We start from the raw sequence: 13,584 nt of genomic DNA on the forward strand, positions 1-13,584 counted from the left end.
TAACATCCTCCACTCTTCTGGGAAGACTTTCCACTAGATGTTGGAACATTGCTGCGGGGACTTGCTTCCATTCAGTCAAGAGCATTAGTGAGGTTGGGCACTGATGTTGGGTGATTAGGCCTGGCTCACAGTCAGCGTTCCAATTCATCCCAAAGGTGTTTCAATGGGGTTGAGGTCAGGGGTCTGTGCACGCCAGTCAAGTTCTTCCACACCAATATCGACAAACCATTTCTGTATGCACCTCACTTTGTGCATGGGGGCATTGTCATGCTGAAACAGGAAAGGGCTATCCCCAATTTGTTGCCACAAAGTTGGATGCACAGAATCGTCTAGAATGTCATTGTATGCTGTAGTGTTAAGATTTCCCTTCAATGGAACTAAGGGGCCTAGCCCAAACCATGAAAAACAGCCCCAGACCATTATTCCTCATCCACCAAACTTTTCAGTTGGCACTATGCATTCAGGCAGGTAGCGTTCTCCTGGCATCCACCAAACCCAGATTCGTCCGTCAGACTGCCAGATGGTGAAGCGTGATTCATCACTAGAGAACGCGTTTTCAATGCTCCAGAGTCCAATGTCGGCAAACTTTACACCACTCCGGCGCTTGGCATTGTGCATGGTGATCTTAGGCTTGTGTGCGGCTGCTCAGCCATGGAAACCCATTTCATGAAGCTCCCAACGAACAGTTCTTGTGCTGATGTTGCTTCCAGGGGCAGTTTGGAACTTGGTAGTGTTGCAACCGAGGACAGACGATTTTAACTCGCTTCAGCACTCGGCGGTCCCGTTCTGTGATCTTGTGTGGTCTACCACTTCGCTGCTGAGACATTGTTGCTCCTAGACGTTTCCACTTCACAATAACAGCACTTAGAGTTGACAAGGGTAGTTCTAGCAGGGCAGAAATTTGACAAACTGACTTGTTGAAAACGTGACAAAAGTTACTGCACTCTTCAGTAAGGTCATTCTACTGCCATTGTTTGTCTATGGAGATTGCATGACTGTGTGCTCGACTTTATACACCTGTCAGCACCGGGTGTGGCTGAAATAACCGAATCCAGTAATTTGAATGGGTGTCCACATACTTTTGTATAAATAGTGTATTGTCATTCAAGGTGCTTTATTCTATTCTCCAATGCTGATGGGGCATAATATGGAAGGTGAATAGAGCTAGCTAACATTGGACCTTAGCTCCCAGCACTATGGCATTGTTGGAATGTTGTTCATTGTTGTTTAATAATTGCTAATATTAGCTGGCTGGCTCGTTAGCTAACACTACGTGACGTGTGTACAACACCCATTGAATATGGCCGGTGTCTACAAAAAAGCGTAATGAAATTGTTGCCAGCAGAGCTGGTTAGGCTGTTTTCATGTTATCCAGAGGTAAACAAATCATCGGCCAGAGCATCAAGTGTGCACTCCAAGAGCGAAACGATATGTGGGTGAGTCTAAAGCTTAAGAGGGTGTGAACGATGCTGAATGGGTGTAGACAAAGAGCTCTTCACTAGATACCAAAACATTCAAAGGCGATTTTCTCAAAAGTGAGTTTACAAGTTGATCACTTTAAAAGCAGAATTACTTTCCCATTGTTCCTCAACTACAGTGTATGATATACCATTTTGTAGCTCTGAGTCTCTACTTTTATCCAATGTATAAAAAAAAAACATTTCACATTTTGCCACATAAGACCGAATCAAGGTGGTGAACCACATATGGGAAGAACAACCACATCCAGTGTTGCCAACTCCTCAGTAAGGAAAGTAGCTATTGGCTGTCCTAAAAGTCGCTAGAAGTCGCTAAATGATGGCGTCACCTAATTTTCATAATTGGCCATGTGCATGTATTTGTGATGGACGCTGTAGGAGAGAGGAATAACGTTGTGAGAGAGACAAAAAGTGAGTAAAAAAACACTCTAAATATGTTTAGAACTACAAATGAACTTCTGTCGATTCTTTTTTTTTTTTTAAGTCAATATTCCAACCCTCCTCCTTTATCCGGGCTTGGGACCAGCAAAAGTGACCCAAAAAATACACTCTGGCAGAGTTACTTCGTTTTTTATTTTATTTGTTATTTTATTTTCTTGTTTTTTGTTTTTTTGTTTAGTTTGGTTTGGTTTTTAACCTTAGGAGCCTACAACAAGTCACAGTAAAACATGAACATTTTTAACCATAACATTAAAAAATTGTTTTTTTATAAAATCTACATTAACAATCTAAATTGACCAAAAAGAGACAATAGAAAAAACTGTCAATTGCAATGTGATAAAATGATGGTAACTAGCCTGGCCCTAATTCAGGTTATATATTTTTTTTTAAATGTAAGCCAGGGCGGGATCAGCCAGCGGCAGTCTGGACGCGGAGGGGTGAACATCTCCTGCTCTGACTGCAGCTGGGAGGGACTGCTGCGCGAGGACTGGGCCGCCTGTGAGTGCTTTTGGACAGGGTGGGGCAGTTGAGAAGAGTAAGAACAATAAGTGAAGCATGTCAGAGTCTCCAAAAGTCTCCAATAACAACAGAAAAAGTCGCTAGATTTGTCGCTAGTCGCTTTTTTGAAAATGTGTCGCTAGAGGGTCTGAATACTCGCTTAATATAGCGACGAAGTCACTAAGTTGGCAACACTGACACATCTTTTATTTCTTATCTGCACCACTATTATCACTGTCATTCACATATTTGATTAGTTCCCATAAATTAAAGGGGACATTTTCCTGCATACCTTTGACATTTGTAGATTTCAGGTGAAAGCGGACCTTTAGTAAAATGGAAGTTTAACTATCCCTTTTACTAAAGCAGAATAGGGAATGATAAAGAGTGGGATTGACTTTTCAAGATATTAAAATATGTTTCAGGACTTACTGCAGACATGCAACTACAACAATCAAGAGGGTGAGTAAAGAATTTAAAGATTTTTCCTTAAATTGATCACTTATTTTTCTCACTTCAACATAAGGGATTCATTAACTAGAGACATAGTGACAGTTATGAAGTTCAACAGCCAACTATCACCTAATACCCCCATTTTATTATTATACCCATCTGCAATATACTGTTTTTTTTCAGAGTGATTGCAGTCATAATAAAATAAATCTAAACATTCAATTCAGACTGCTGTGAGTTTGTATTTTTACAGAGACAACCATACTAGGCTAGAGAACAGAAGCCTTCTTTATTGGAAAAGTCTATCTGAAGGTAACCTCTGTTTTGAACTCATACCCACATCCTGAGTAACTGTACACCCCTTGACCAGTGAAAATGGAGTCTGGGACATAAATATTTCAGGCCAGTGTAATCAAACCCAAATGAACTCGCAACACTCTGGATGGTATGGCTTCAGACTGCTTTCTCTGATGACATGAACACACCTGTAAGTACCTTGCTACTTACTGTCCAATGTATGTGTGTCATCAGACTTGTTATAAAGGGTAAATTAGTGTTATTAATCCATCTCTTTCATAATGTTGTGGTTAATGGGACAATGGTGTCCAAAGGTAACCGAGCATGAGATCCGGGACAGTATTCAGGAGATTCGAACAAAAATGATGTCACAAGGGGACCATCGAGAGGAGGATGTCCATAGGCTGGCAGAACTAACCCATAATCTAAAGGTGAGATACAGTCTCTTTCCTGTAGAGAACAGCATATCTAGCTGTATCTGAAATGACAAATAAACTATGCCTCAATCTCTGCAATGAGTATTTAGAGTTGTGTTGATTTGGCAGGGACTGCATTCCCCAAAGACCCTAATACATATTGATAATAGTGACCATAACCCTGACCACAACATGGACCACAGTGTGACCATAGAGAGAAGGAAAGACCTGCAGGACCAGCTGAGACAGGAGGTGGACGAACACATCCAAGGTAGTGTGTATGCAATGTGAGGACTGTAATAAGTACACAAGCGAGCTGTAGTTGTAAATATACTAGGATGAGAGCTGTAGTTCTAAATATGACCACCAAAATACACTACGTGAAACCTGCATGATTGGTGTTCGAAATCCCGTTTTCCCTCATAAGTATTTGAAGTCACTGTGATAGGACAACCACTGTTTCCTTACTCTGTCCAGTGTCTGCGTAATTTTCCCCATCTTAATCTTTTCTTTTTATTGGCCAGTCTGAGATATGGCTTTTTCTTTGCAACTCTGCCTAGAAGGCCTCCAACTCCTATGTATTTTCTGGTTAGAGCCAGTTTGCACTGTTCTGTGAAGGGAGTAGTACACAGTGTTGTATATGATCTTCAGTTTCTCGGCAATTTCTCGCATGGACTACCCTTCATTTTTCAGAACAAGAATAGGCCGACGAGTTTCAGAGGAAAGTCTGTTTCTGGCCATTTTGAGCCTGTAATCAAACCCACAAATGCTGATGCTCCAGATACTCGGGCCAGTTCTTTTCTCTGTAAATATCAATGATATCGCTCTTGCTGCTGGTGATTTTCTGATCCTCCTCTACGCAGACGACACCATTCTGTTTACATCTGGCCCTTCTTTGGACCCTGTGTTAACAAACCTCCAAACGAGCTTCAATGCCATACAACACGCCTTCCGTGACTTCCAATTGCTTTTAAATGCTAGTAAAACCAAATGCATGCTCTTCAACCGATTGCTGCCCGCACCCGCCCACCCGACTAGCATCACTACTCTGGACGGTTCTGACTTAGAATATGTGGACAACTACAAATACCTACTGTAGGTGTCTGGTTAGACTGTAAACTCTCCTTCCAGACTCACATTAAGCATCTCCAATCCAAAATTAAATCTGGAATCGGCTTCCTATTTCGCAACAAAGCCTCCTTCACTCATGCTGCCAAACATACACTCGTAAAACTGCCTTTCCTACCGATCCTTGACTTCGGCGATGTAATTTACAAAATAGCCTCCAACACTCTACTAAGCAAACTGGATGTAGTCTATCACTGTGTCATCCGTTTTGTCTCCAAAGCCCCATATATTACCCACCACTGCAACCTGTATGCTCTCGTTGGCTGGCCCTCACTACATATTCGTCGCCAAACCCACTGGCTCCAGGTCATCTATAAGTCTTTGCTAGGCCTTATCTCAGCTCACTGGTCACCATAGCAACACCCACCCGTAGCACGCGCTCCAGCAGGTATATTTCACTGGTCATCCCCAAAGCCAACACTTCCTTTGGCCCATTTCCTTCCAGTTCTCTGCTGCGAATGACTGGAACGAATTGCAAAAATCACTGAAGCTGGAGACTTATATCTCCCTCTTTAACTTTAAGCATCAGCTGGCAGAGCAGCTTACCGATCAATCAATCAACACAGCCAAACTGTAAATAGCACACCCAAACTACCTCATCCCCATATTGTTATTTATCTTCTTGCTCTTTTGCATCCCAGTATCTCTACTTGCACGTCATCATCTCCACATCTATCACTCTAGTGTTAATACTCAATTGTAATTATTTCACCTCTATGGCCTATTTATTGCCTTACATCCCTAATCTTCTACATTTGCATACACTGTACATATATTTTTATTTTGTGTTATTGACTGTATGTCTGTTTCTGTGTAACTCTGTGTTGTTGTTTTTGTCACACTGCTTTTTGCTTTATCTTGCCAATGTAATGGTTTTATTCCGCTGAAGGAGAGGAGGACCAAAATGCAGCGTGGTTATTGTTCAACATCTTTAATATAGATGAGAAACGAGAACACTACAAAATACAAAACAACAAATGTGAAAACCGAAACAGTCCTATCTGGTGCAATGACACAAAGACAGAAGACATTCACCCACAAAATACCCAAAGAACATGGCTGCCTAAATATGGTTCCCAATCAGAGACAACGATAAACACCTGCCTCTAATTGAGAACCAATCTAGGCAACCATAGACTTCCATAAACACCTAGACTAGAAAAGACCCCATAAACATACAAAACCCCTAGACCAGACAAAAACACATAAATCCCCCATGTCACACCCTGACCTAACCAAAATAATAAAGAAAACAAAGATAACTAAGGCCAGGGCGTGACAGCCCAGGTCGCAGTTGTAAATGAGAACTTGTTCTCAACTGGTGAGATAAAAAATACTCAACTAGTCTAAAGAATGGCAGTTTTATTGCTTCTTTAATCAGGACAATGGTTTTCAGCTGTGCTAACATAATTGCAAAAGGGTTGTCTAATGAACAATTATCCTTTTGAAATGATAAACTTGGATTAGCTAACACAACGTGCCATTGGAACACAGGAGTGATGGTTGCCGATAATGGGCATCTGTACGCCTATGTTGATATTCCATAAAACATCTGCCGTTTCCAGCTACAATAGTCATTTACAACATTAACAATGTCTACACTGTATTTCTGACCAATTTGATGTTATTTTTTGCTTTTCTTTCGAAAACAAGGACATTTCTAAGTGACCACAAACTTTTGAATGGTAGTGTAGGCTACCAATATTCCCAACTCCGGAGCATAAAAAAAAAATCCCATTTTCCTGTGGGATCATGCACTTGCTTACTCCTTAAAATGCACAGTTTTGATAGGCCTACCATTAAATTATATGTGCAAAAACTATTAGACTCTTTTTGGAACAGCAAGCCAGACAAAATTAAACGGGCCTATTTATATAATGAATATGAATCCGGAAGGCAGATGAAATGTTAAATATTTGAAAATGAAATCATCTCCAAAATATCACTATTTTTAAAACAACAAAAAATAGATACAAAATTATTGTATCTACTTATATGTATCTACCATATATATATGGGGGATATAACCATCCCACCTCTGCATATTTTACTGTGAAGAGACAGAATAATTAGATCAGGAATGGCTGACAAATTGCAACATTTACTTGGAACTCTGTAAATAGCACTGCTGGGTGATTTGAAAAGTCAGTCAATTGATCAATAATATAATAATACTCTTAGAAAATGTGTTTCTTTTCATTTACAACCTCTAGAAACTATGACAATAGAAAGGTTCAGAACTTTTGTGAAACATCACAGTACATTAGAAAAATACTGTATATGTCAGCTATAAATCAAAACTAGATGGTCTTCAGAGATAGATGGGAGGGGTTGAGGGTAGCTGAAGGCTAGGACTAAAAACAAACAAAAGATTACTAATATAAAATATACTGTCCTTCAAATGTATGTAATATAATAAACAAGGAAAATATACATAATACATCTAAATGTATTTTAGATTCTTCAAAGTAGCCACCCCTTTGCCTTAATTGCAGCTTTGCACGCTCTTGTCATTCTCTCATAATGAACAGCCATTGAACCTACACTATTCCAGCTTTGCTCAGGATTTGTACCTGATTCATCTAATCTTCTCAATTGAGGATTGTGATCCGTTATATCGGGTGTTAGGCCTATAGAATAGTGTAGAGATCAGAGGCCTATGTCGCTATGAACAGTGAATCCCAAGAACTGTGTCTTTCCTTTTTCACAGAGGGGAGAGTAAGTGTGGAAAGGATGCAGGAGAGAGTGGGTACAATCCAGCAGCTAAAGGAAGCCCTGAGAGAGGAGGAGAAACAGGAGAACAGTGAGAAATCTGACCACCCGGAACAGGTTACCAGGAATACTCTACTGTTCTGTGAGGTTGAGAAGAACAAAGTGATCTGTCCCTAATGTAAAATATCTTCCTCCTTTGACAACTTGAGGACTGGTACCAGGCGGAGTACAACAGAGCACAGGAGCGGAGGAGGAAGATCAAAGAGGATCACGGGAGAGTGATACAGGAGGAGGTGGAGAAGATGGAAAGAGAGCTGGGGCAGGAACAGGTGACTTAACACTTGAGATTGATTTAGTCATGATATTCCTCACATCTTAAACACTCAAACTGTCAAATGTCCTGCCTCCATAAATCTACCCCTATGGTCAGACTGAGGGCCCCCAGAGGGAGCTGTTGGTCCTGGGCAGAGAGAGACAGGTCCTGATTCTACAGATGGAGGCCCTGCACACTGAGGCCTTGGAGGCTGAGAGAGACCTGGAGACACAGTACCACAGACACCAGCATGAGCTTCACTCTCTTAGGGAGGAGAGTCTGCAGGTAAGGCCCTTACCTGCACTGCCATTGTTTGAACCAACCCTGCCTATCTTACCCATTTGTGCCAGTGTCACACCTTTCACCACCATACTAAGCTCTGACTCCCCAATCCCTTATCAGGTGTTCCGGGTTTTCCGCCAGGTGAGTGAGGAGCAGAGGAGGGTGTCAGAGGGCAGGTACAGGACTCTCCTGCTAGAGGCCATACAGGATGCAGTCTACCTGTCCTCTCAGAACCAACAGCTACAGGCAGACAACAAACAGCTCCGCAAAGGTGAGTTACACACCTGGATAAAGCTTGTATAACATATTTCTGTCTCAGTATAGGCAGGTTAGATCCTACTTTGAGAAAAAACTATTTTACATAACTTGAAATAATGGTGTATTTCATTGCATACCTTGATTGGGTTTAAACCTAGTTCATCAATAAATCAGATTCTCTTTCTTTCTCCATAGCATTGGCAGAGCTAAAGGACATTCTGTGTGTGCAGGGTGACCTCAAGGGACAAAGAGCATCCCAGTAACAGTGAGGGGATGGGGAAATGTTTCTCATGGATTTATGGCATTTTATTCCTGATAGAAAATACCAAAGAAATAAAAGAGAAACAACCATTGAAATATTAATATTTAATATATAGTATTGCATAAACACTTTCTGTACTATACGTCTTGACATTGGCAGAGGTAATGATAAAGGCTAATAGAATGATCATACTGACAATCATAGCACCACTCTTAAGAAGTGTTGGGTGACAATGTAGAAATAATGGAGACATATTACTCAAATCCAACTACCCATGATATATTGAAGAAAAGGCTTGAATGAATATGGAGGAATTTGATTGACCTGGAAATCAAAGGCAAGTGAAAAGTAGGCAGTACATTACGCAGAACAGATAAAACAGTGATGGTGTGATGAAGGGCTCTGTAAGTCTCGGCTAAAGTGCAGCTTCTATTACATAATCAACAATCAAATTAGTAACTTCAAATAACTCAAACTAAATGGACCATTTGGGACATGAGAAGAAAAATACTGGATCCGAATCACTAAAATAAAATTACATTTCAAAAGGGAAAAGAACACTCAAACCAAAAAAACATTCCAACCTTAATGTCAATCAATGTCAACACATCATCTGGTAAAAAGTGCTGCCAGGGATTGTGGTGGGGTGGTGGAATGGGAGTCAGTTAACAGAGTTCTGCTAAAGGTAGTACAGATAGGCTGCCAGGCCAATCATAGAGGTGGGTAACAGGAAGAAGGGGGTGAGCTGCAGGCCCAGTAGGGCCCAGGAGAGCAGAGCATTGACCAGCATAGAGCAAGAGATGACAAACAGTCTGGTGATGCCGCTGCCATGCTTCAGCACTACTGACATCAGCAGCCCGTTTGCTGCCTGCCCAGCGACAATGGCCCACACCACACCTGAGTAACCCTCCAGGAAATCCTGTTCTCCCCCCATGCTTAAGAGGTGGGAGACCAAGTTGATGGCCAATCCAAACACGTACAGGTATAGGTTCTGCAGGCTTAGGGGTAGTCGCTGGCTCTTCAGCACCCGCTCTGTGTAGACGGCTGCCAGCCCTGAGATGAAGCAGTAAACCAGCACTAGAACAAGGCCCCAGGCTGTGATGCGAAGCCTGGAACTTGCCTGGTCCTCAGTTTGCCCTGGATACTCCAGATCCAGACTGCTGTAGCTGTGACACACCCCGGCCCCCATGAGGATCCCCAGGGCCAGCCACTGGGCGGACCGCAGCCTCTTCCCCAGGCAGGAGGAGTAGAGCAGGGCCGTGGATGCGATCTTCAAGTTGCTGAGGACCTGGAAGGAGCTGGGATCCATGTAGATCTGCATGAGGACTACCAGGTTGTTGTTGAAGGCATAGAGTGCGGCTGGGACTGCGTAGGGGGCCACGAGGGCCAGGGACAGGGGGGCACGCAGGGCAGACAGGTCCCCAGTCAGGAGCAGAGTTGCTAGGGACACCAAAAGCTTGGTTATCTCTATCAGAAGCACACAGGAGGAGGAGCTAAAGGGAACCCGCCCACCCACCTTGGTGAGGGTTATTAGGGGGGCATGAGAGCCATAGATCAGGACCATCAGTCCTAGGAGGACACCCCACTGGACCCTCTTCCTCCACCACCTCCTGTGACGGGATGGGGACCCGGACCTCACGTTATGGATCACAATCATTCTCAATACTGCATGTTATTAACACCCTGGGAATAAAAGTACAAATACAAACACCCTCTAAATGGACAACAAAAACATTTTTTAAATCCCCGAAATTAGGCTAAATCTATTCAACCATAACATAATATTCTCAAGATATGTTCATATTCTAAGCCGATAAAAGTGATTTGTGATTACAAAACACGAAAGCACCACTGTCTTGCTGTTAACACCCTTGATTCAAAATCAATTAGATGGCTGCTGTACTTGGCAACTTTACTAAGGCAAGCAGTCAAATATCCCTGCACTGTAACCTTACTCAAAGAACAGAACCTTATCACCTTTTACACACTTTATAATCTGATTCACAGTGATCAGCAGAGAGAATAGCAGATGTTCCCAGGGAACTGAATGTAGATTTACGCTTTAACCTTTGAACAAAACCCAAAACAAACCAAGGCTTTCACACTGGACCCCTCAATGGACCCCTCAATGGACACGTCAAAATCCAGTTAAATCCACATTTTCTTTGTGCTGTATACACAATAGAGAGCCTCTGAAAGTGGTGGTTGTCTCCTTAACCTTAGGCAGTTAGAAGATGACGCCTAGGCCTGGTTCTTCCCATTACTTTGGTCCTTTTCTAAACAAACTCATATAGTCCTTCAGAGTGCTGTCAATGTTGGGCACCTGATAGTTTTGTGCAGCATAGATGCCTGTGAATGTTCCTAGTAGCACTCCTATGATAGCTGAGGAGCGGAGCTTGGCCACCACGTACCCGGCCAGGAACCCCTTCAAAAAGGGAGATGCCAGCACAGAGCCCCCCTGGGAGAGAACAGGAAACACCAGTCAGGACAAAGTATGCACACAATAAATAGAATATATGGCATGCTTTTATGACTCTCGTTTAATAAGCAATCATTAGTTGATTCTTCTATTACTGTTTCAGGACTGACCTGAGGTTCATGGTTTGTCTGCCGTCCTGTTTCATAAGGTGACATTTCACCTACTTTCTAACATTGGATAACAACATACTGTACCTGTGGAATTCCTGCTGCAAATTCGGTCTCCACACGCTTCTGGATATCTTCCAGTTGATTCTTGAGCTGGTTGAGATCCTTCATCTGCTTGAAAGGATCCTAGAACAAATGCAAGTAAGTTACACTGACTGGCAATCAATGAACTTAGGTAACACTTCCTGAAGCGCCTGTCAATTTCTGTCACTGCCCCTCAGTTAATGCCTTCTATTCAGTCTATGCATGCGTATGACAGTGACCAGGGCTGTGTTCATTATTCTAATTATGTTACAAAACGTTTTGTAACAGAAACGGTTTACTACAAATGGAAAACGTTTTACAACAAAAACGAGAGCTTCTATTGGACAAATTCAGGTAGATCCCTCCCTGTTTAGTTCCATTTGCTCTCTTTGGTTCTTAAACTTCTTCTTCGATGGGATTTAACAGGATTTCACCGATAGGATTTCTTGCACGGATTTCTTGATTCAATAATTAGCTGGTTGATAAACTGAATCAGGTTAGCTACAACTGGGGTTGGAGCGAAAACCTACAGGAAGGTAGCTCTCCAGGAACAAGGTTGGAGAGCCCTGACATAGGACATCAGCCAGGGTTTCATTAAATACGCTACAGGCAATACTTGGTATTGCGCATTTAGGCCTAATTAAACTGATGCATTTGGCTTTGTTCAACTTCAATTCACTGGTATTATGAAGAATAACTTAGCCATACTGTAGGTGAATTTACGAGGCATTGCTAGATACAGATTACCGGTTCTGACTGTCTCGCTGCCTGCCCCGATCCTCTTTCTCTTCATTATGAAAAACGCTAGTGTTTGGTCTTCGGTCTGTTGAGTGTAGAATAGTTCAGCCTACTCATTTATAGCCTCTAATTTAGTGAATTTACCCAAGACATTGTAAGCCGCGAAATACAGCATTGCGATAGCTTATAGACTACTTTTTTTTTTTTAATTATCGATGCAAAGTTCTGACGGTCTTCCTGGTGGCCGACATGCCTAAGCCTGGCTGTGCTCCTCCCATCTCTTTTAATTTATTTTACCAGGTAAATTGACTTAACACATAATTTATAGCAACGACCTGTGGAATAGTTACAGGGAAGAAGAGGGGGGGACGAATGAGCCAATTGGACGCTGGGATGATTAGGGGGCCATAATAGTATGAGGGCCGGATTGGGAATGTAGCCAGCGAACGATGCGAGAGTTTGTGTTCTAGAAATAGACTACGCAAAATAGTTTCCTCCCCTGCAAAAATACTGACGTTCAGGGAGATTGACAACCAGAAATGGGAGTTGACGCGCCAAGAGTCTACTCCCCACCATTACTTGATAACCGGTATCTTTGAGTCTTAAAACACGCTTCTTATGCTCCGCAGACACACACAATCTAAATAACACCACTTCTTGTGGCTCACACCGATTTTCACATCTTGTGACTGTCACCCAGATTTTCCTCGAGACGTTAAACGGATTTCCAAAGTAAATTAGCATTGATCCAAAACCCTCACTCCGACCTAAAAACGAGTATAGTAGTTTACAGCACAGTTTTACTTCTATTGGTTTCATTTTTATTTGCCACTGCAACCCATTCATTCTCACTTTCTGTACGATTAGTTTCATCCGACTCACTAGCTGCAGTCTCAAAACAAAACCTGTTTTTCCGCCATCTTCTCCTTGCTTCTTAAAACGTTTCCGTAATGAATAACGTTACACGTCACCTGACAACTTACCAACACACCGTGCCTATCTTGTTTTAAGTTAAAGCTAGTTGGTTTATGACTAGATCATGCTACTCTTAAATAGCTCGTTTTCTGACAAGACACTTAAAAAAGATTCAAGGCAAAAAAAACAGTACTCACCTTGTCACCCGCCATTTTTGTTTTAAGTGAATGCTCTGTGATCTACTCATATGCCTAGGATGCACCGCCACGTCAGAACGATTACTTTTGCCTGGAACACTATTTGCTTGTGGGCAAAGTTGCACTGATTGCAAGTCAGCTAGCTCTTTTACCTCTCAACCATCGAGGCTGGATATGGTTAGGGGACACTGATCCTAGATCTGTGCCTATGGAAATTTGAAAATTGTAGTTGCTGTCAGTCCTCTGTAGCATGCTTGGATTAAATTCAGATATTATTCCCGTGCTATCATTTCCTGGGTATGTGTCATAATTGATTTTTTACCCCACATGCACTGTCAGGGATAGGTTGCTGTGTTATCTAGACTAGTGGAAACCGTAGTTTCTTCTTCTTCTATGATGTGATGGCGGTCCGCAAACCAACGTTTAAGGTACATGCCGCCACCGACTGTGCTGAAGTGTGTGTGGTCAATCACGGTTTACAATATTTCTAAATCCTCCTATCTAACTCAGTACTTCTGAGAAAATA

The 13,584-nt window shown here is 42.2% G+C and overlaps 3 protein-coding genes across 6 annotated transcripts; 1 reads left to right on the forward strand and 2 right to left on the reverse strand.

The window, feature by feature from the left end:
* Window positions 1-3,345: 3,345 nt before the first annotated feature.
* LOC149978259 (uncharacterized) lies at window positions 3,346-8,539 on the forward strand. Its single transcript, XM_090198206.1, has 8 exons — window positions 3,346-3,357; window positions 3,482-3,598; window positions 3,713-3,854; window positions 7,422-7,540; window positions 7,633-7,752; window positions 7,854-8,021; window positions 8,139-8,289; window positions 8,472-8,539. The coding sequence occupies exons 1-8, from the start codon at window positions 3,346-3,348 to the stop codon at window positions 8,537-8,539; spliced, it is 897 nt and encodes a 298-aa protein (XP_090054332.1).
* Window positions 8,540-8,627: 88 nt separating this feature from the next.
* LOC110488620 (putative UDP-sugar transporter protein SLC35A4) lies at window positions 8,628-10,195 on the reverse strand. The gene has a single exon (XM_021560902.3). It carries the CDS (start codon window positions 10,193-10,195, stop codon window positions 9,218-9,220), a length of 978 nt encoding a protein of 325 aa, XP_021416577.1. The 3' UTR covers window positions 8,628-9,217.
* Window positions 8,628-13,143, reverse strand: LOC110488621 (SLC35A4 upstream open reading frame protein). Of its 4 annotated transcripts, none has more exons than XM_021560904.3 (3): window positions 13,059-13,143; window positions 11,212-11,310; window positions 8,628-10,996 (listed from the first exon to the last, which is right to left on the reverse strand). In XM_021560904.3, exons 1-3 carry the CDS (start codon window positions 13,071-13,073, stop codon window positions 10,799-10,801), a joined length of 312 nt encoding a protein of 103 aa, XP_021416579.1. In that variant the 5' UTR covers window positions 13,074-13,143; the 3' UTR covers window positions 8,628-10,798. The 4 variants fall into 4 exon arrangements, with proteins under 4 accessions (XP_021416579.1, XP_090054337.1, XP_090054336.1 ...); XM_090198211.1 differs by lacking the exon at window positions 13,059-13,143 and adding an exon at window positions 12,930-13,033; XM_090198210.1 differs by lacking the exon at window positions 13,059-13,143 and adding an exon at window positions 12,829-12,919.
* Between the last annotated feature and the right edge of the window lie 441 nt (window positions 13,144-13,584).

This window comes from Oncorhynchus mykiss, chromosome 14 (genome assembly GCF_057628025.1).
Source record: "Oncorhynchus mykiss isolate SJ-2025 chromosome 14, ASM5762802v1, whole genome shotgun sequence".
Taxonomy (NCBI): Eukaryota; Metazoa; Chordata; class Actinopteri; order Salmoniformes; family Salmonidae; genus Oncorhynchus; species Oncorhynchus mykiss.

Coding starts and splice junctions, on each gene's coding strand:
- LOC149978259 (XM_090198206.1), top strand. Junction 8,022..8,138: donor TTAGGGAGGAGAGTCTGCAG/GTAAGGCCCTTA, acceptor ATCCCTTATCAG/GTGTTCCGGGTTTTCCGCCA. Junction 8,290..8,471: donor CAACAAACAGCTCCGCAAAG/GTGAGTTACACA, acceptor CTTTCTCCATAG/CATTGGCAGAGCTAAAGGAC.
- LOC110488620 (XM_021560902.3), bottom strand. CDS start 10,195: ATGATTGTGATCCATAACGTGAGGTCCGGGTCCCCATCCCGTCACAGG.
- LOC110488621 (XM_021560903.3), bottom strand. CDS start 12,819: ATGAAACTAATCGTACAGAAA. Junction 11,311..12,798: donor TGAAACTAATCGTACAGAAA/GTGAGAATGAAT, acceptor CATTTGTTCTAG/GATCCTTTCAAGCAGATGAA. Junction 10,997..11,211: donor TTGCAGCAGGAATTCCACAG/GTACAGTATGTT, acceptor GTTCTCTCCCAG/GGGGGCTCTGTGCTGGCATC.